Source organism: Schistocerca cancellata, chromosome 8 (genome assembly GCF_023864275.1).
Source record: "Schistocerca cancellata isolate TAMUIC-IGC-003103 chromosome 8, iqSchCanc2.1, whole genome shotgun sequence".
NCBI classification, from domain to species: domain Eukaryota; kingdom Metazoa; phylum Arthropoda; class Insecta; order Orthoptera; family Acrididae; genus Schistocerca; species Schistocerca cancellata.
The window spans coordinates 194,912,403-194,935,661 of record NC_064633.1 but is presented as its reverse complement, the minus strand read 5'-3'; the positions used below and the strand labels follow the sequence as shown (position 1 = coordinate 194,935,661).

The 23,259-nt window shown below is 38.5% G+C and overlaps 1 protein-coding gene across 7 annotated transcripts in view; it reads left to right on the top strand.

Annotated features, from left to right (window-relative positions):
- LOC126095087 (protein cramped) overlaps positions 1-23,259 on the top strand; it is a 235,935-nt gene that overhangs the window by 67,864 nt on the left and 144,812 nt on the right. For all 7 annotated transcript variants that reach the window (XM_049909774.1, XM_049909776.1, XM_049909772.1 and 4 more), the window contains exons 7-9: positions 1,685-1,913; positions 15,186-15,487; positions 16,705-16,887. In XM_049909774.1, the coding sequence (XP_049765731.1) occupies positions 1,685-1,913; positions 15,186-15,487; positions 16,705-16,887 (714 nt within the window). The remainder of the gene's footprint in view (positions 1-1,684; positions 1,914-15,185; positions 15,488-16,704; positions 16,888-23,259) is intronic.

Here is a 23,259-nt window from a genome sequence, read left to right as displayed (position 1 = left end):
CAAAAAAGACGGTTGTAACTGCCTAGCTTTCGGAGCCAGTGGCTCCTTCTTCAGACAGAAGGGTTGAAGAGGAAGGAAGAGGGGTGAAGGAAAAGGACTGGAGAGGTCTAGGAAAAGGGATAGATTTTGGGAAAGTCTTATGGAGAAGGATTAATTTATCAATTTGCGGTAAGGGTCTTTGTAACGGAAACAAACAAGCCAAAAGTTATAAGCGAAAACCGTTCTGATACCTCTGAAAGTGAAATACATGCACGGGTATTGTTGTTGCTAAGTTTGAGGGGTAGGTTAACTTCAAAGCTGGTAGTATGGACCAAAAAAAGGAAAAAATGTCCAGTAAACACGGGCTCTAAAATGCATATCTGAGGAGCTATGAGCACTTGTTCATCTTTGCTACTGTGAAAAGATCTCTTCCATTGAACAAGTGCTTATAGCTCTTTAGGCATCCATTTTACAGCCATGTTTACTAGACATTTTACTACCACCTCTGAAAGATGCCTGGCCTACTAAGTCCACTCTACAACCTCTAGAAGTGTGTAACATCAGTGATTGTGAAACATCCTATATACATTTTGATTTTATTTACCATTTTCTTGATGGAGCAATCATGCTCTTGGCAATAAACTGTATTAAATTAACATTGAGGAATGGATTTGTATGCGTGCTAGAACTTGAACAGTCTTGTTTCAAAATCTGTTTCTGTCGCCGGTGAGGTAACCAATTTTCCATACAACATTGGATGAAGGCATCCCATTTCAGACTTCTCCATATGTTACAGCCATCAAACAAACATAGTGCATCTCATTTCTGCAATGAGTAATGTCATTTGTTATCACAAAGAGTGCACTTCTTACCAGCACCTTCCTCAGAGTTTAGAGGAAGGATGCAGCCACTGGAGCTACAGATTTTGTCTACTACAAACTTAGGATGCCTTTATTTCACAAGGTTTCATCTTGAATTGACTGGCATAATTTATTTGAGGGGCTTCATTTATAGTAGTTACATTCTCAGTATCCCTGTAAAATATTGCTGTTGTGTTTTCTACTGTCTACAGCATTAAGTATTGCTCAATAAGAGAAAGTTTCATTATTGATGATGCTTTTTCGGCATGACTATGTGAATGGGTATGTTCATGTCATGCCAATGTTGACTGCTTCCATAATTATTTCAGAAAATTTTTCAAAAATTGTCCTCTGCAATATTCCCCCTTTTTTGCTTAAAGTTTGAAAATTTTGTTTTTGTTTTTTATAGTTTCCATGTGCTCTTGGGAAATGTTATTTGTTGCGGTTTTCAATTTATTTAGTCACTAGCGTTTTTTAATAATTTAAATATTTTTAAAGGCAATTCGAATGTTGACTTGGAAATAGATACTCCTAGTACTACTAACGATATTGTTTTCCCCATCTCTATTGTTTTAAGTATACAGAAAGTGCATGGTTCTGTCTTCAGCTGAAAATTGTTCATATAGTGCTTAATGCAATTTTTTTTCTGTAGCTGAAGTTATAGATTTATGACTTAACAGGGTCTGATGTATTTGACAAGGACATAAAAATTGAAAGCCAAAGTATCAAAATGCTAACCAAATGTATTTTTTCTTTGTCAAACTTAATTTGCATGTTGTGATTCAGTTTTGTTATAACTAAAATAATTTTGATATTGCCCTGATACTCCCATAACTTTTGCACAGGGTGCAAAGAAGGCAGCAAAACGAAATACAAAACAAAAGGATGTGGCTCCAGTCGTTTCAAATGCTGCTAGTCAGTCGGAAGAAAGGCAGTCGGCACCTGTATCAAATCCTGACCCAGCAGGCATACATGATGAGAATGCCTGTGATGTCGACAGTGGACATGATTCACCTGCACCCAGTAGCCCCACACACATGGCTATTAACAATATTCTCTCACTGCAGCAAGAGGGTACGTGTTACTAAATTACATGACTAAAACTTTAAAATTAGTTGGACAATTCAAACAAAGAACTATATACTACAGTGTTAGTAAGTTGAGATATTATAATAATTAAATCTTGGATGTAAATTGGTCCTGGTAGTACTCCAAAGCATGGCACTAATCACAAATTGTGAAAAATAGCAAAATATAAAAGAATACAGAACAGTTTAATTTGTAATACCTTTTAACTTATATGTAACAGATTATATTGTTAACACATGCTAGTCTGCACTGAGCATTCCATGAGAAAGCATCTCTAGTTTTTGCAACTGTTTTCACAGTAACATATTGAAAACAATTTCAGCAACTGATGTTCCCCCTGGATATAAACAATGCAGAGCTAACTAATGGTGTACTACCAACTGACTATATTTGAACAAAGTAAAAGCATCCAGACTGAGTGGATTGTGTGTGTAGTCACCATACTAATGACCAATCAGTGTCAAGGTCCACAAATCACGTAAATAGTATCTTGTGCTGAGGTGAAATAAGAAACATAGACTCAAAATTTTGCTGACCAGGTGCAGAGAACCCCAATGTTTCGTGGTCCTAAGATATAATGTCAACTAAACACAACAAAAAGGGGTTCTGGCAAACATCCATGAACACAGTTAACCATTCCACTATGTCCTGAAAGGTGTAGAAACAGTTAGGATGATTTCTGATACTGCTTCTGTTATCCATAACAGAAGACAGATGCCACGATAGACTTGTGGAGAGGGGCACTTGTTACATCACTTTTAAAAAAAGTAGGAAATATTTCACTTTCCCTTCTTACAGAAGCTAAATTCCTTCTTGGCTGAAGAGGGAGCAAATCTAGCAATAAATGTTGTGACAGCTTCAAAATGAAGTGAAGCATTCCTCAAAGTGCTTAATTTTTAAAAAACCCTCCAACTGGCGGATAAAAGCAGTTTGATCCCTCACATCAGACCAGTGAGGAAATACAGTTGTCTGAGTAGTTAACACAAACATATACTGAAGGCTTTTCAAGAAAATGGCCATTACACACACACACACACACACACACACACACACACCTGTTTGGCATTTTCCTTCAGTAAGGAGAAGGTATGCAACAGCTAGGTCATAACACGTTCAAGCAACTACATGAATCGTGATTTAATGGATGCCTCTTCTTCTTAATACAGTCTTCCTACTCATTAATTATTTAAAGTATTTTGGGGGCAGTTATGAATAAGAGTGGTAGCCCAGACCATGTTTTAAGTGTGACTCTTTGCTGTTACTAGTAACAAGATGACTTCCACTTAGTGACAGATGTTTCACCACCAGGCCAGGCACACAGCATTAGGCATGAGAATCTGCTGTGGCGGTTGGTGGCCACATGGTGTCAGGTGTGCAGTCCTGCTGTGGCTATCACCACCACACAGCAGCCAGTGTGTTAATCATTGATTATGGCGAGAGCACATTGGCTCCAATGGTCTAGTTTGTAATGTGATCAAAGTTATTATGGAGCACAGTGTATGAACTAGGAAGGCGTACACACTTGAAAATTCGTGCCTACATTGTTCAGCTTGAGACATCAGACTGATCATAGAAATTTACAGACTAGGATCTATAAAATTCTCTGTGATCAGTATTGAGTTGAGGGGGGAACACCCAGAGGCTGCGGGAATTGCACGGATGTCCAATCTACTCATCCATTCTTTCTCTATCTGTCTCCTCCTCTTCCCCCCTCTCATTGTGCATTTCCACTTCTTCCCCCCTCTCATTGTGCATCTCCTCCTGTTCCCCCCTCTCATTGTGCATCTCCTCCTCTTCCCCCACTCTTTTTGTGCATCTCCTCCTCTTCTCCCCTGTCTTTGTGCATCTCCTCCTCCTCCCCCCTCTCCCCCTCCCCCTCCTGATCCCCTCCCTCTCCTTTTTCACCTTCTGTTAATTTTTGTCGGCTCCCCCTCTCTGTCCACCTTCTCTTTACCTCCCCCCCTCTCTCTCTCTCTCTCTCTCTCTCTCTCTCTCTCTCTCTCTCTCTCTCTCTGTCTTATCATAAGCCTTTTTTATTGTTACTGCAAATGGAAAGTTGATTGGAAAATGAAATCGCTTAAAATGAATGGTTAACTTGGTTGGGCTCATTAGTATAAGGGGTACTGGAGAGACCTTTCCAGCTGTCGGGACTGTGAGGATAGTAACCTCATTCGCAGTATTTCTCACAGTTTTAATCTGTGAGTGGTCAGGATCACAAAGTTTTCGATGGTACATACTTGATAGCAGTATTCTAGTCATAAATCGATAAGCCGTAAATATGACTTCTTTTTTTCCTCTTAAAATTGACTGCGAAGAAGAAAACATAACAGAACACTGTTGAGCATACAACTTTTGTTTAGAATTTTATATAAGGTGAAAAAATATGTGTGGAGGAAACAATTTGTCTAATGCTTTAAATGTCCTGCCATGCAAGTTAAAATTTGACTGCGAGAAAGAAAATGAAACCACTCATGTTTGCACTGCAGTATACCTTTTCTCACAGTCAATTTTAACAAAAAATGTGCACATTGTTGCTTAAAAAAAAGGCCTGCATCCCCTAGAATGTTTAGTAGATTATCAGGTAAAATTCTGAAGCAAAACTGTCAAAAACATTTGTAGATTTTGCTAACAGCCTTTGTATATCCTATCTGATCTTTTTATTACAGTATTGTAGAAAAATTTAAAGTAAATCAGTCAAGAACATTTAAAGATTTTTGGTAATGACCCTAAACTATGACTTTACTTCATATAGAAGTGTGTGTGTGTGTGTGTGTGTGTGTCCCAACTAGAGTATCATGTAAAAATTTGAAGTAGATCTGTCAAGAATTTGATATTTGTAACAAAGTTAAACTAAGACTTGTCTTTTATATAACAGCATAGATAGAGACTAAGGGGTTAATCCACTGATGTGTCCGATAGTTGTACATGTTGTTTGGGTACTGACACCAAGAGCGTTCTGTGTTCAGATGTTTTTAGTTTACACCGTCTTTGGTGTGTATAACACCATACATTCTAAGCAGCTTGTTCTACAATTTGCAGATAAAATGTCTTGTCATGTTGAGTCATATCAGACTGAAGCTGTATCCAATTACAGGAGCTACCAGTGACATGGCCATGATTTTATTCTACGAACTGAGTTTGGTGCTTAGCACCACTTTTAACGTTGTACCAGAATCGTGTGGGCATTTTAGACGAAAGTGTTTTCCCCCCAACATCAGCGACAGCATTTGGAAAGTTGAACATGGTGTATAAATAATTTACAATATTTGGAAAATATCTTCAGAATGCACTCATGTGTTGTAGTTGAGGGTAATGACGCAGCACTTTGGTAGTTGACTCCACAATTGTTGCAATGGTTATGAATCTTATTGTGAATGCCAGAGCCATATTTCGAAAACTTCTTGTGGTTTCCATGAACCTGTACCATGTCTTGTTTCATCAATTGATGACCCTTAAAATATTATATTAATCCATCAAAAAAGACTGTAGCTACTTGTCTATTGTGCTAGATAAGGAAGTTATGTACAGTAACCATCTGGCAACACACTCTTCTCTTTGTTTGGTATCAGTTACCAAAATTTTGTCTCGGTATATCAAACCATTTATGAGGTACAAGGGTGTTATGAGTATTTCATTGTCACTTTATGATCTGGGCATACGAGTGGAACAGCCCCCACTCCCATATATGATCCATTTTCTCGAGAATGGAATGAGTCATAGATTCCACCCCAAAGTTTAAAGAAGAGTTCAAAATATTAACTACATTTGGTATGCTGCAATATGTGACCTAACATTCACCATTCACAAATTCATAGTGGCCTCTCTTTTTCATTGCAAATTATTTGATTTTATTGCTGTAGCTTGCTTAATTTTGAAATGTCACGGTAACCATAATGATAACGAAATGATAAGCCATTCATCATGAAGCTGACAAACAAAGCTATTAGATATATGAAAATAATTTTTTTTTCTACTGAATAGTTTCTTCAAATCCATTTGGGAAAGATTGCGGATTGGCCGACTTGCACATTTGCCGCCCACACAATCAAGCTAGCCTGCCGGCTGCCTCACCGCTCCCTGGCTACACGGTACTTGGGTATGAAGCAGCACTGTGGCAGCTGATCGACATGCAACTCTGCTGTGCTGCTCCAATGTAATCTCCTACTTACTCCCAGTGTTCTGGATAGCAGTAGTCAGTTGATAAGTCCCTTCTGCTATTTCAGTGCGTCATACTCATAGAATTCTCTCTAAAGGGGATCTGTAGAAATGCTATGTCATCTGTGACTGCCGTGCACCGAACTTTGCCTTCTGATGTAAAAAAACATATCCAGATACTTCAGTTGGTGAACACAAAGGATGACACAGGTTCATCTCTGATTCAACTATCATCATCCATTGTATTGATGCCTCTGTTCTACGTTGGATTCTTAGTGATGGCAAATCAAGCTCTACGAAAACCTTGTTACGGCAAACATCAGTTTAGAGGCAGTAATGCAATCAGATTATATTCTGTATCTAGATGATTACTCTGCATGCCACAATTAAGTGCGTGGCAGAGGGTTCATTGAAAAATATCGTCAAGCTATTTCTTTACCATTCCACTCTCGAACATTGTGTGGGGGAAAAACGAATAATTAAATATTTGTGTGCAAGCTATAATTTTTCTTACTTTATGATGATGATCACATCTTCCTATGTAGGTGGATGTCAATAAAATATTTTCACACTCTGTGGAGAAAGTAGGTGATTGAAATTGCATGATGATGTCGGTGTGGCACCATTCCTTCTTCTACAACATTTCTGGAATTTAGAAATGGTGAGGATCACAGAGGACCAAACCAGAAATATGAATATGGATGAACTGGCCTTACTGCAAGATTTCTCAAAATTAAACTGCTTTGCAGACAGAAGAAGAGTGGTTTCTTTCCCCAAAAGACCCAATATTATATGTAATAGTCTTCAGCAAGCGGAGGAGAGATTTATTTCAATGGGGAAAAAAAAAAGAATTCATGGAGGACAGAAACCTGAAACACATTTATGAGGCACAAGTTATTGACCACATCAAAAAGAAATATGCAGAAGTTACCCAGACATTGTGTGATACATTTCATCTGGAGCATGCAGTAAAAAAAGAGAGGGCGGAGGGGGGGAGAGAGAGGGGAGTTTACGTGTCATAAAATGAGGCATTGTATTAACAGTTTATCACATGAGAAGAATGCACATTCATAGAATGAAACTTTAGAAATAGATCTTAATTTACTCCCTGACATTCTTTCAATACCGAGATTCCATCTATATCCATTGGCGACACCAAGCAAGCATTTCTAGTTAGTTCTTCGCAGAAAAGATGAGATCTCACAAGATTTTTTTACAAAATAATCATAGATCAACAAGGATCAGTTACAACTGAAATGTTCAGCATGTAACCATATGTACAAATTATTTTGTGATGTGAATGTAAAATGACTCATTCCACATAATTATGATTTATCGTGTAAAATGATCCATGGAACTGAAAGGATTACATGCTGCTTCATTCGGCTACCTTTTGAGCTTACCTGCAACACGTTCCTTCTTGCAAGACATGCTGAAAGAACTTGCTACAAAATGAATTTTTCTTGAGCTGCTTTACTTGTTGAAGGTAACATGTATATAGGTAAAACTGCTGTGATTAACAGTGCTTGATGGCCCCAGTCACTCAGTAAATGAGGCCTGCCTGGTCTTTGTTTAACTTTGGTTAACTTGTTGAGGTTAAAGAGATGGGGGAAAAAAAAAGACCGTGTGTACAGGTCGAAGTCCAAAGCAGTTATGAGGGTTGCTCAGGCTGATTTAGAAGGGCTGAAATGTCCCTGATGGATTTGTTATGACATGACAGCCAATGAGTATCCATGTTCAAAGTCACTGAGCTCTCCTGGCTGACCCATTCTGCTGTTACAGCTCTCTACTGACAACATAATGCCTCATGTTTGAAATCGTTGAGCTCATCTGACTCGGGGTTTGTACGTTTCTTGAAAGTGCTTAAAAGTACTTAATTTCAGTATTGTGCAATAAAAGTCGCCAAAAGTGCTTATTTTGTCTTTTTTAAAATTATTGTCCTTATAAGCCCTATTTTTGTCTTTGGAATTATATTCAAACTTACGGATAACTTGCTGAGGTTAAAGAGATTGTGGGGGGGGGGGGGGGGGGGGGGGGGAGCGAGACTGTGTGTACAGCTTGAAGGCCAAAGCAGTTATGAGGGTTGCTCAGCTGTGTTATATGTTGGACAGGAGGGATAAAGTCTCAGGCATGTAGAGTAGAAATGGGGGGGCGGGGGGTGCAATTACGCGCACTACTGGCAGCTGATGACACCCTTTGCTATACGATGTAAACTCATCGCTGCAGTGCCGGCAGTGGGAGATACTATGTTGTTGTGGTCTTCAGTCCTGAGACTGGTTTGATGCAGCTCTCCATGCTACTCTATCCTGTGCAAGCTTCTTCATCTCCCAGTATCTACTGCAACCTACATCCTTCTGAATCTGCTTAGTGTATTCATCTCTTGGTCTCCCTCTACGATTTTTACCCTCCACACTGCCCTCCAATGCTAAATTTGTGATCCCTTGATGCCTCAAAACATGTCCTACCAACCGATCCCTTCTTCTAGTCAAGTTGTGCCACAAACTTCTCTTCTCCCCAATCCTATTCAATACCTCCTCATTAGTTACGTGATCTACCCACCTTATCTTCAGCATTCTTCTGTAGCACCACATTTCGAAAGCTTCTATTCTCTTCTTGTCCAAACTAGTTATCGTCCATGTTTCACTTCCATCCATGGCTACACTCCATACAAATACTTTCAGAAACGACTTCCTGACACCTAAATCTATACTCGATGTTAACAAATTCCTCTTCTTGAGAAACGCTTTCCTTGCCATTGTCAGTCTACATTTTATATCCTCTCTACTTCGACCATCATCGGTTATTTTACTCCCTAAATAGCAAAACTCCTTTACTACTTTAAGTGTCTCATTTCCTAATCTAATTCCCTCAGCATCACCAGACTTAATTTGACTACATTCCATTATCCTCGTTTTACTTTTGTTGATGTTCATCTTATATCCTCCTTTCAAGACACTGTCCATTGCGTTCAACTGCTCTTCCAAGTCCTTTGCTGTCTCTGAGAGAATTACAATGTCATCGGCGAACCTCAAAGTTTTTACTTCTTCTCCATGAATTTTAATACCTACTCCGAATTTTTCTTTTGTTTCCTTTACTGCTTGCTCAATATACAGATTGAATAGCATCGGGGAGAGGCTACAACCCTGTCTTACTCCTTTCCCAACCACTGCTTCCCTTTCATGCCCCTCGACTCTTATAACTGCCATCTGGTTTCTGTACAAACTGTAAATAGCCTTTCGCTCCCTGTATTTTACCCCTGCCACCTTCAGAATTTGAAAGAGAGTATTCCAGTTAACATTGTCAAAAGCTTTCTCTAAGTCTACAAATGCTAGAAACGTAGGTTTGCCTTTTCTTAATCTTTCTTCTAAGATAAGTCGTAAGGTCAGTATTGCCTCACGTGTTCCAACATTTCTACGGAATCCAAACTGATCTTCCCCGAGGTCGGCTTCTACCAGTTTTTCCATTCGTCTGTAAAGAATTCGCGTTAGTATTTTGCAGCTGTGACTTATTAAACTGATAGTTCGGTAATTTTCACATCTGTCAACACCTGCTTTCTTTGGGATTGGAATTATTATATTCTTCTTGAAGTCTGAGGGTATTTGGCCTGTCTCATACATCGTGCTCACCAGATGGTAGAGTTTTGTCATGACTGGCTCTCCCGAGGCCATCAGTAGTTCAAATGGAATGTTGTCTACTCCCGGGGCCTTGTTTCGACTCAGGTCTTTCAGTGCTCTGTCAAACTCTTCACACAGTATCTTATCTCCCATTTCGTCTTCATCTACATCCTCTTCCATTTCCATAATATTGTCCTCAAGTACATCACCCTTGTATAAACCCTCTATATACTCCTTCCACCTTTCTGCCTTCCCTTCTTTGCTTAGAACTGGGTTGCCATCTGAGCTCTTGATATTCATACAAGTGGTTCTCTTCTCTCCAAAGGTCTCTTTAATTTTCCTGTAGGCAGTATCTATCTTACACCTAGTGAGACAAGCCTCTACATCCTTACATTTGTCCTCTAGCCATCCCTGCTTAGCCATTTTGCACTTCCTGTCGATATCATTTTTGAGACGTCTGTATTCCTTTTTGCCTGCTTCATTTACTGCATTTTTGTATTTTCTCCTTTCATCAATTAAATTCAATATTTCTTCTGTTACCCAAGGATTTCTATTAGCCCTCGTCTTTTTACCTACTTGATCCTCTGCTGCCTTCACTATTTCATCCCTCAGAGCTACCCATTCTTCTTCTACTGTATTTCTTTCCCCCATTCCTGTCAGTTGTTCCCTTATGCTCTCCCTGAAACTCTGTACAACCTCTGGTTCTTTCAGTTTATCCAGGTCCCATCTCCTTAAATTCCCACCTTTTTGCAGTTTCTTCAGTTTCAATCTGCAGTTCATAACCAATAGATTGTGGTCAGAATCCACATCTGCCCCAGGAAATGTCTTACAATTTAAAACCTGGTTCCTAAATCTCTGTCTTACCATTATATAATCTATCTGATACCTACTAGTATCTCCAGGATTCTTCCAGGTATACAACCTTCTTTTATGATTCTTGAACCAAGTGTTGGCTATGATTAAGTTATGCTCTGTGCAAAATTCTACAAGGCGGCTTCCTCTTTCATTCCTTCTCCCCAATCCATATTCACCTACTATGTTTCCTTCTCTCCCTTTTCCTACTGACGAATTCCAGTCACCCATGACTATTAAATTTTCGTCTCCTTTCACTACCTGAATAATTTCTTTTATCTCGTCATACATTTCATCTATTTCTTCATCATCTGCAGAGGTAGTTGGCATATAAACTTGTACTACTGTAGTAGGCATGGGCTTTGTGTCTATCTTGGCCACAATAATGCGTTCACTATGCTGTTTGTAGTAGCTAACCCGCACTCCTATTTTTTTATTCATTATTAAACCTACTCCCGCATTACCCCTATTTGATTTTGTATTTATAACCCTGTAATCACCTGACCAAAAGTCTTGTTCCTCCTGCCACCGAACTTCACTAATTCCCACTATATCTAACTTTAACCTATCCATTTCCCTTTTTAAATTTTCTAACCTACCTGCCCGATTAAGGGATCTGACATTCCACGCTCCGATCCGTAGGACGCCAGTTTTCTTTCTCCTGATAACGACGTCCTCCTGAGTAGTCCCCGCCCGGAGATCCGAATGGGGGACTATTTTACCTCCGGAATATTTTACCCAAGAGGATGCCATCATCATTTAATCATACAGTAGAGCTGCATGTCCTCGGGAAAAATTACGGCTGTAGTTTCCCCTTGCTTTCAGCCGTTCGCAGTACCAGCACAGCAAGGCCGTTTTGGTTAATGTTACAAGGCCAGAGCACTCAATCATCCAGACTGTTGCCCCTGCAACTACTGAAAAGGCTGCTGCCCCTCTTCAGGAACCACATGTTTGTCTGGCCTCTCAACAGATACCCCTCCGTTGTGGTTGCACCTACGGTACGGCCATCTGTATCGCTGAGGCACGCAAGCCTCCCCACCAGCGGCAAGGTCCATGGTTCATGGGGGGGGGGGGGGGGGAGATACTATATGTTGGCATAAATGGCAAGGGGCACAGAAACCTTAACCAAATAGTACACCTGTAACAAGGAAATATCTGAAAGTATCAGTCTGGGATTTATTGGCCATTTCTACTTGTAACGAATGTTTGGTGGAAACACTGCAGAACAGGTGTATTTTTTAAAATTGTGATTAAAATACCTGGAAAGTGTGTGTTAAGCCAACTATGCCATGATAAGATGAATATAAACAATGGCTATTGCTGCCAAAAGACTTTCACAAAGGAAGAAGTAAGATTTTCCTAATGCACATTGATATTGTGTTGATTGGAGAAGCGGCCTATAAAGCACATATAAAAGTTGTTATTTCATGTTATATATTACTTGATTAGAACGACTTGACTTGATGTGCTTAAATTACATGTGTTACAAAATAAATCATGAATGAGTTGTTAATACACTTCATCTATACCTACGTGGATGATAATTATTGTTTAGTATCTGAGGAAGAGAGTGTTAAAATTTATCAGGAAGGTGAGGTATAAATGAAACAAACGATTAATGATAAAACAATGGTAAAAGATTACTGTGCAATCACTATTGCTCGAAACTGTGAAAAGATGAAGTCCTTTACAATCAAAAGAATAAAGTAAAAGTAACAAAGGTAAAGGAAAATTACTTGGGCACTGCACTTAACAGTGAGCTACAGCCACAAATTATATCGCAAAACTCATAATTGTGTGAGCACTTTCAATATATAAGTGAGACAGAGACATAGAATTCTCATAGCAAGATGATTTCGGCTTAGAAGTGTGAATAACGGACCAAATCATTCAAATTCAATATGGCATATGCAGTCTCAAGTTCATTAAAATTTCACACATTTGGAATTACTTTCATGCTTTATTGTATGATAGAAACTGCTGAGAGGACTCCAAAATGTGACGTATTTACGGTAACTGCTTTGGTATTGTTGGTAAGTTTTTAAAGGATTTTGCTTATTTTGTTAAGTTGATAGTGTTGAATTTTATTATAGTGATAATACATTGAAGTTATCATCAATTTCTGCATGTTTATTTCATTCTTGACCTTGCTACAGCGTTGAGTGAGTGCTCCTATTGTCAGCAAAGAAAAGGCACTAAAAAGTACTTAATTTTTATTTTGTAAATTCAGTACCAACCCTGCCTGGCTAATCCATTCTGCTGTTACTCTTCTCTACTGACAAATAATAATGCCCACCTCCTAATGCCTCTTGTGACATTTAATGATAAATTTCACATTAATAAGGTTGTCTGGGAACTTTTGATCAGACACAGTATATAATACCCTTAGGTGATGTTATGCAAATACAAACAATAAAATGAGGTGTCTTATTAATCTATTTTGAAATGTCTGAGTGCAGGGTAAAGCGGCACGAAGATGGCATTGGCATCAATGAAATTTTGTGTTTGTTGTGTTGGTACACACTGCATAATAATGAAAGTAAACTATTAACATCATCTCCAGAAAGCTCCTTTATTAAATTCTTTTGTGTAAACATGTTTCTTACAGAGAGATGAACAGGAATACCATATACATGTAAAATGTATTACTTCGTTTAGTTTATTGCCAAAAGAAATTCATCCAAAGTTGAAAGAGAGTTATAAGGAGCCTTCACCTTTATTTTGAACTGTTAAAAAAATATTCAGATGTGCATCCTTTCTGTTGAAGGTGATCTGTGTTAGGGCATTGCAGAAGTGCAAGCACAGATGTAAACAGGACAAAGTATGGTATGATTTTGCACAGAGAATTAGCAGTGAGAAAGTTTTACAAAAGTGGGTGCTGTGTTTATTGGGTGCTAACTGAGGTAGGTGTGGAAATGAATGTCTCAGCAATTTTTTACTAATTTTAAATCCAAATTGTTTTGTGCATTGATTTATTACTGTTAAGACATGGGATCCACTGCAAAATGTCAGAAACAAAACTGCACTCAAAGCAGTGGGTGGGTGCCAGTGACACTGATCTGTGGGCAGGGAGGGCAATTCCGTTTCATCTGGAGAATGGGGGTTATGGCCAATAAGGGTAAGTCTGAGTAAAAATTGGGAGAAATAATTATATTTCATCAGGATACTGCTCCTGTCCACAAATTTGTTTCGGCAATGAGAAAACCAAGGGATTTGAAGTACAAATTGTTAGAACAACCGCCCTATACAACAAATTTGGCCCTTTTGTGTTTAGACCAAGTCAATATCTCACACTTAGGTGTGTGCTTGGCTCTGAAGAAATTGTTTCAGATGTGGCGGTGAAAACATTTTCATCACGAATAATTAGCTGTCAGCAAGGGAAGGGAAGGTGGTGATGTACAGTTTTCAATCATTAAACTTAACTATTATGCCTTGGATTAAGCTGCAAATCTCTTCTCAGTGTCTTGTGGAGAGGGAATGTATGTGGCAGATGACAGTGGTCTGTATGATCATACGAAAATATTAAGTCCCACTAATGCTATTGAATAGAAGCAGACTGTGGTTCAGTCCCTTTGTTCATAAATAACAGCGTAGATACAGCTTGTCACTATACACACATATACATGCACATCAGTCATATCAATCAGTTTCGCAAAAGACACCTAACGTACAAGCAGCCCAAATGAAGATGGTTAAAAATGCTGGCACCAGTGGAGGGTGGGGGGAAACAGATTTGTTATACCCTGGCTTTGATATACTCCGGTGTAATCCATTCATTGGCAGAAAGTTGAAGGCCATGTCCATATAAGTGGATATTTTTTGCTAACCCACAGTTTCTCTCTACCAACAAGAAACCTCGTCATCTTATTTTGATACTGAAAATAATGGTGCTTTATCCACAATGTGGATCCTGGTCATTAGCACCCCTGTGTGTCTCCTCCCTTTGTCAAGACCCCTTCTTTCCCTCCAGTCAATGTTCATTATTTTCCTTTCCCTCTCCTCCTGTCTTTTCTCTCCAACCAACAAATGATTCTACTACCCCTCTGTCCACTTTTCCCTTGCCCACCTCAACAACCATCCCCTCCCACCCTTTTTCGGTTCACTCATCTTCACATTTCTTGTCACTCCCTCTATTATCAACCCTTGCTCACCCTCCTCCTACCCACATCTTCTACTATCCCATCCCCACCCCTTATCCTGTTACATCTTCTCACTCAGTTCTTCCACACACACCTCCAACAATCAGATTTATGCTGTCATTTCCATTCTCTCAGTTTCTCTCCCCCCCCCCCCCCCAATGCTCCCCTGTCATCTGACTTAAAAATACCAAAAATTTCTTCAGAAGTCTTGTGTTCTCTGCTCTTACCGCTTCCATCCCTCCCCTGTCATCTGACTTAAAAATACCAAAAATTTCTTTAGAAGTCTTGTGTTCTCTGCTCTTACCGCTTCCATACCGTACCACCTCTGCTTCCCTACCCCGACCTTCTCAAATCCACTCTCGATTCCCTAGGAGCTAAGTTTGTAACTGGATTTCCACTGTTTCTCTCAGTCAATTTTATTGCTGCACCTCATGAAAGTAACTTTTAATCTATGCGAAATTTCTCTGTCTGTTGAACTTTTTTGTCCCCCTCTGCAGGAAGCCCATTGGCTGCGCATAGTCCATCACAGCCAAGTGATAAAAGCAATGTATTCACCGAGGCAACAGATGCAGATGTCATGGAGTGTTCGCCACCAGCTGAGCAACTTGATAACAAGGAAGACCTCTCCAAAGTAATAGAAAATATGTCTGAGGTAAGCTCTCAGAAAGATTGCAATGCTGCAGTGGGAGAGCAGACAGAGTCCAAAGAGGATTCCTCCAAAGCCACAATAGAAAAAGTTCGTGAAGGATGGACACAGAAGGATGCTCATGCTGTTACTATAGGAGAACTTTACCTAATGGTAGGTGTACAAAAATTAACATTATCTTTTTGTCTCTGTCTGTGAAAGGTATCTCTGTTGGGTATTTGTTGATGGGCCAACTCAGTACTCAGATGACTAAGTTTTAGACAAAAATCATTTGTACTTAATTCTGTGTGTAACTTGTAGCACATGATTATTGTGACACAATAACAACCCACTTTTTCTGCACTATTGGATAAAGTTCTCTTCCAGACATATCCACATCTTAGTCTTCTGCTGTAGACTTGGTAGTTTTCTGCAACTCATCTGCCAGTGTATCATGATGTAAGATATTCTTATGATCCATTTATTTGTTGCCCTGACTCTCTGCATTATTACTGTCATGCATTTTTCTGTTGCATGTTGGGCACAACACTCATTTTTGGATGTTTTGTGTGTAAAATCAGTGTCTCACTGTTTGAGGTTGGCACATTGTAAACTTCTCATTTCAGTCACGTTACAAACTTACTTTAGAATATTGATTTCAATTTGAAAGAAACAACTAATTAAATCTAGTTAAATCTTTAGGATTGTTGGTGGAACAAAACAGTGACATCAGTTGGGAGTGTTGTAAAGAGTGTATTATCGATGTTTTCCAAAAATTTGTAGTCAGTATTTACTGAATACAGCACTTGTCATTGATACCAATTAACAGTATCATGAACTTCACATAAGACTGAAGTACCGTACTGAATCTGTTATGTAGCTTAAATACCATATTTTGTGACTGTAATTAAGTCTAATGAAGACCAAATATGTTTCACTTTATTTTGTAGTATCTTCAGGGGTCTCTGTAGCAATATAATTTCCTTAAAATTTCAGTGTGCCAGGATCATGAACAGTTTTCCTGCTTTAACTTACTACTATTTGCAATATTAATTATTATCTGTTTTTTGTTTCTTATCTCCTTCTTCTATACACACGTGGTAGATTTTAGCACACAGTTTTGTCACTTTATGAATAGGAAATGTGGGATTGAGATGATGACATTTGTGAGGCTAAGAGGTGCATCACAGTATGCATTTATGACAGAATGACTGTAAAAATATAAATTGTAATTAAACAGGAATCAGGAAGGAAGCATAAAAAGGGAAAAAGAAGATACTGTGGGAATGTAAAACGAAAGGATGATAATAGGACTAAAAAGCAATTTTTACAGAAGCAGAAGAGGAGTTTAGTAGTGTAACATAGTTCTGTAATAATTATTTTCTTTTCAGTTTGGCAGTGAAGGTAAAATACAGTTGGAGTACTGGTGGGAGGAATCCACGCCTAATGTAAAGGTTGAACCTGGTACTGAAGTGGAAAGTGCAGTACACTCTTCCATATCTGCAGGAAGTCCAGTGACACTAATCTTACAGAAACTTCTGTCGATTGCAAAATTGAACTACAAGAAGAGTAAGGTTAGTCCTAAAATATTCCATTCTTACTATATCAAAATCATTCGTATTGGTAAATTATGTGCTGTAAATGCCTTTCAAAGGGGTTAGTTTACATGTGCACAGAATTGTTGTTTTCCTTGTGTGTGTGTGTGTGTGTGTGTGTGTGTGTGTGTGTGTGCGTGCCAACCACACAAGTTGTGTGTACAAATATGGACATAGTTAATGTTCCCCCCAAACCCAGTAATTTATCAACAGATTGGCACTTTAAGAACGCAATATAGCCTTCAATTATTTCACTTTACCTGGAGGAACATCAGAGATCACAGAGTCACTGCACACTGTTATCACTTCTGTTATCAAACTTTTTTTTAAGTTCACAGCCTCTGGCATATCTCTTATTAGCACTTCATTAACAATATTTGCATACAGCTCAGTGTTGAGGATTATCAGGGGTTCAGAATCAGTCAATGTCACATTGAGAATATGCTGAATCTAGCTCATCGGTAACTGAAATGTACCCGACAAATAAATATCTCCTCTGTATAAGGAAACATACATTGTTTCTTACGTCATATGATATAAGGTTTTATATAATCCTTGTACTTTGGAAAGCAATCTTCATTTAGTCTGTAAATTGATATACACCTGACTTTAATACTTAAAAGGCATTTCAAAAGACAAAAGAGAGATTTTTTGACGTAGTGAAACTTTGTGGAAAGATCACAGCCATCCTCTATCATCAATTTCATTGCTGACCATATGTCTAAGAATATCTGTAGAATACTGTCCTCAGTTATAAGATTCATTTCAAATTCCTGTGCAGAGCTGAACGTACCCATTTTGGAAACTTTAAATCCAAGACATCAGAGATATTGTTAATGAGTTCAATGAAATTACTTTGATGTCTCTGTGAACAACATATTTCAAGGTGCAAGTTGTTGGTCATGAGAATAGGTGTGTTACTTCCTTTCATACTTCCTTGTTCACTAGTTAGCTGTAAGTTTGCTTTGGTAATGTGATGTGTTTTTCAATGTTTAAAACTTATTGCTGCTTTTTGTTATTTTGGAACCTTCATGTTCCCGATCTTAGAAATGGTTCTGCAATAACTTGAACAAATGAAGTATACCAAAGAAAACCCTAACAACCTTTGATCTTTTGTTATGTTTGCAAAAAGTTTTGTTTTTATCCATGCACACTTACTTTCAAACTTTTATAATTTTATTCCACTTGTCTTGCATATCACCGCTACAACTTGTATTACTGGTTTTTTGACAGCCTTGATAGTCTTCTGAAGCATACTGCTATCAGGGTGGCTAGCAATCCTTGAATCCTTGAAAACCAGGAATTAGCGATGAATCTTAAATAACCTTGAAAAGCTAGGATATTCAAATGAATTCCCGGAATTTAAAACGTTCTACTCAGTTATTACTGTTGTTTAATAAATAATAAAGTCATTATTTTCTTTTCTTATTAACAGTTATTGTGCAGCTGACATTCTCTTATGGTGCTTGCGGGGAAAAGGGAATGTGCAGGTGCACATTATATTGCCGGTTACAATGATTTTCCGGAGTGTTGAATGTATATTTACAGCTCCCGTAAACTCCTATGAGGTCTGCATGTTTTGTAGTTTCTGCTTTGATTGCTAGATAGCAGTAGCGGTATCGGCAGAAAACTATTTCAGTTTTGAAACCTTCCTTATTGTTTCTTGTTTCGCGGGCATTAGCTGACGTTCAAATTGCCTATGTTTCAAAATGTGCAGTGAGGAGGAGAAAAGTTTGCAGCAAATGATTTACACAAGTCCTTGATGAGTGTGCAGATGGTGGAAAGGAACAATTTGATGATAATTCAGATTACACGTTATCTGAAAAGAGCTTTATTTCTAGCCTTTTCGAGGATGAGTTGCTGCATACGTTTATCATATTATTTTCACAGACTGTGTGTTGTTCTGAAGGATTCTCAGCAGGTATATCATCAACTGAATCAGAGCATACGAGTCCAGTGAGTGTAAAGTTGGACTGTGTATCTCTCAATGTTTCAGTGTATATCACACTGTACTCCTCAGTGAACGTTAAATTTTGCTTTGATCGTGTGTTCTGTGGGTTTCTGTTGACATAAATGTGCTGTATCACATGTTAGTGTATGTATTTCAGTACTATAACTTCTTTTCAATTTTTTTCTGCGATAATTATTATTAAATTGAAGTTTCATCTGTGTAGTCAGGTTTAACACTAGCGATACCAAAACATGTTTATTTAAAGTAGAAAGTCCAATAAACCTAAAAATGTTGTAAAATTCCAACAACATATTTGAAAACCAAATTGTAACTTCCTAAAAATCACATATTTTAGCCAGTCCTCGGGTAACGGCAGCTACCTACGACATCAGCACCGTATGGACTAGGGAGAGATCGTCATTATTATTACGAACTCATGAGATGTAAAAGAAAATATTGTACACCCTCTTTGAAGTGGCAGTCTCAATACATTTATATCTTCAGAACTGTCGTTCTTGACAATGCATTTTCAATGTAATTTTTTTGACAGTAGAAAGTTTGCTTATCTTACTCATATTGAGCACAACTTGTCTTAGATCATCATTGTCAAAATCTCTAAATTCGTGACAGGCATCTCATGACTGTGATGTTTCCTTGGTGATCTGAAAACTGGGCTTCCACTAGCCTGGACAGAGAAATTACCTCCATTGGCAGTTAGCTGAATGATTCTCAAGCTGACGCCACTCACTTGTGCAGTGCGATCCTGAGATCTGACATCATCTGTGTGAGGGCTATCGTTTTCTGCTTTGCGGTTGAAGAAAGCAAGTGCCCTGTAAATTATGTCTCTCGTTTCTTCATGGAGAATTTTTTGCTTACCGCCACCATCAGCCATGACAATCTGCAAGAAATGGAATAAAAATTCATTAAATAACTCACTACAATCACATGTAACATTTGCACTGGCCAAAATGTTTATGACAGACTGCTCAGAAAACAAGTGAACAGTCATTGGCTGTTGGAGAATGCATGACATCAGGTTTTTAGTAAGAGCCTAAACTCGACTGCCATCGTTAATGGCTCCACTCACTGCCTTAGAAAACTCAAGGCCGAATTACAGCTTTTATGACGTCAAGCCTTGAGTTGGCAGTGAGGCAGCAGATTCATATACAGATTTAAATTAAATTCAACTTGGGCAATTGTGTTTTCTCATATAATTAACCACAACTTAAATGGTTTGCGTTCCTTGTCCTTAAAATACCATTACAAGATTTCTAGTAGCCGTACATTTTAAATTCAAAAAGTAAATGTATAAGGACAGAGATTATACTGCTCAGTGTTTGTCATACATAGGATACATGTATAATGCATTAAAGCAGTTTGTAATTACTTTTTGCATTACTACATGATTTAATATTGCATTCATTCGTAATATATATGTACATACATAAAGAAGAAATGGTAAAATGTACATGACAAAATATGTTGTATAAGGTTCCATTAGTAAATTACATTTTAAATTAATATTGGTACCCATGCTAATAAACACTTATTATTGTCCTTAAACACTTCAGTTTTGACTTGTTTGTCTTTTACCTAGTACTCTAGTCTTGAAAGGGAACAATTTTTAATACTCAAGTGTGTTACATACATCACTACAGTTGTATAAATATTGAAGCTTTCCTAGGTCTTTTTGCAGCTACGTCACAGTCAGCTGTTTTTTTTTTTTCCTAGCAACATATTCACCCAAATGTGTAAGCTATTGCCAGAAATTTCCATTACAAATTTACCACATGACGGGGGTTATTTTAGAGTTGTGTAATTCCAACCTATTGAAAATCAATGCCTTCAAAAATCCCTTGGGGGCTTTCACAATTGACAAATGTTGTCCCATATTTGAGTGAAACAATAACCTGAGATCCAGAATGAGATTTTCACTCTGCAGCGGAGTGCGCTGATATGAAACTTCCTGGCAGATTAAAACTGTGTGCCCGACCGAGACTCGAACTCGGGACCTTTGCCTTTCGCGGGCAAGTGCTCTACCATCTGAGCTACCGAAGCAGGACACACGCCTGGTCCTCACAGCTTTACTTCTGCTAGTATCTCGTCTCCTACCTTCCAAACTTTACAGAAGCTCTCCTGCGAACCTTGCAGAACTAGCACTCCTGAAAGAAAGGATATTGCGGAGACATGGCTTAGCCACAGCCTGGGGGATGTTTCCAGAATGAGATTTTCACTCCGCTGCAGAGTGGGGCAAATCGAGGTATCTGACCAAGGCGACAATTGGGAGGGGGGAGGAGGGTGCCAGCGCCTAGCATCAGTGCACGTTGGTCTATCGATTATTCATATGATTTTGAAACACATCCTTTTTGGTTTTTGAACACACTCTGTAAGTTGATTTCTGAATGAATCATGTGTTGATTTTTGAATGCGTGCATAGTGTACGTGATGTCTATCAGGGTAATCCTAGTCGCATCTAGAAATAGACTTTCCTGCAGGCAAAAGGGGACCGGGCTATACAATCTTAGTATTGCCCCAGTTCGAAAATATCATAGATCTTGGGCTGATGTGCAGAGCAGTCTGAGTTATAGTTGGGAAGTGCGTAGTCGCCATGTGACTCGTGTTTGCATTTAGTTATTTTGCTGTTTCCTCTTTGTTTACTGCTCTCACTACAAATGAAAACGAAACGGATTTCTGTGGCCGGGAACTATCAAGTGAATTAAAATACATTCACATAATTATGGAAGACTAATATATGTTATTAGTTTCAGATTTTACTTTAATTCCACCTTTCTGACAGTCATGCATTAATTGCCTTGTAGAACAATGAAGTTATTTTTGTCGGTTTGCTAAAGAAATTAGGTTTTTATCAACCTTTTTACGGTAAGGCTGTCAGTGTGTTTAAAATGAAGTTCTTAGTTCCACGCTATTGGCTAATTTCAACTGCTCGCTGCATTTTAAGTGCACATTTTCCTCTTCTAGCGCATATGGCAATATCCCGTGATAAAGAATCAAAAGAGTTGATACAGTACTGATACTCCAAGAAAATTTACATCCTGAAACACACACTGAAAAGTTTAATATCAGATTGAGGCCTACTTCATTGGGAATCTGGATATATGAATGTGCTCTTTAAGTATGCACTTCAAATGTGCCATTTTAGTGCCATTCTTGAAATTCTGATACTCTTGGAGTTTCCTCTGATGTGTTGTTTCTTTTATGACATAATGTAAGATCTTTCAATGTTTTACACGTACGAACATACGGGCTTCCTGCATCATAGCAGCTGCCAAAGCGCGGTAGCGCCTGTTATCGGGCGCTCTCTGACTACTACTGAAACAAATCTATTTCTAACAGGTCGCGGGAAAATATTGCTAATGGTGGTTTGAAAAGCGTTACTTTCAAAGTAAATTTCCTTTTACGCAGGCTGAACTATGTGCGAGATGGTACGATGAATTTCTTAAATCACAGAGCGTTTGACGACGAGCCATTTCGAACCCAGAAGATCAGACATTCATGTCGTTATTATGAGCAATTTGATGTAGTGCTACGGGAAGCTCTCTCTCCTCTGTGGTAGCTAATTTATTTGTGGAAAGCTTCAAGGACAAGTCACTGGACTTGGCTAAAAATTTTACTGGCACATTTATCTGATATACCAGGTGATCAAAAGGTCAGTATAAATTTGAAAACTTAATAAACCATGGAATAATGTAGAAAGAGAGGTAAAAATTGACACACATACTTGGAATGACATGGGATTTTATTAGAAGAAGGAAAAAAAAAGAAAAAAAAACAATGTATTGCTAGACGCATGAAAGATCTCTTGCACATGTTGTTTGGTGATGATCGTGTGCTCAGCCGCCACTTTCATCATGCTTGGCCTCCCAGGTCCCCAGACCTCAGTCTGTGCGATTATTGGCTTTGGGGTTACCTGAAGTCGCAAGTGTATTGTGATCAACCGACACCTCTAGGGATGCTGAAAGACAACATCCGACGCCAATGCCTCACCATAACTCCAGACATGCTTTACAGTGCTGTTCACAACATTATTCCTCGACTACAGCTATTGTTGAGGAATAATGGTGGACATATTGAGCATTTCCTGTAAAGAACATCATCTTTGCTTTGTCTTACTTTGTTATGCTAATTATTGCTATTCTGATCAGATGAAGTGCCATCTGTCGGACATTTTTTGAACTTTTGTATTTTTTTGGTTCTAATGAAACCCCATGTCATTCCAAGCATGTGTGTCAATTTGTACCTCTCTATCTAAATTATTCTGTGATTTATTCAGTTTTCAAATTTATACTGACTTTTTGATCACCCGGTATGTTAAAGTGTAACACGCGCAATGAAGATCAACATTATATGTGAAAGCTTAGCTTCTCTTGCAGCTTATTAAC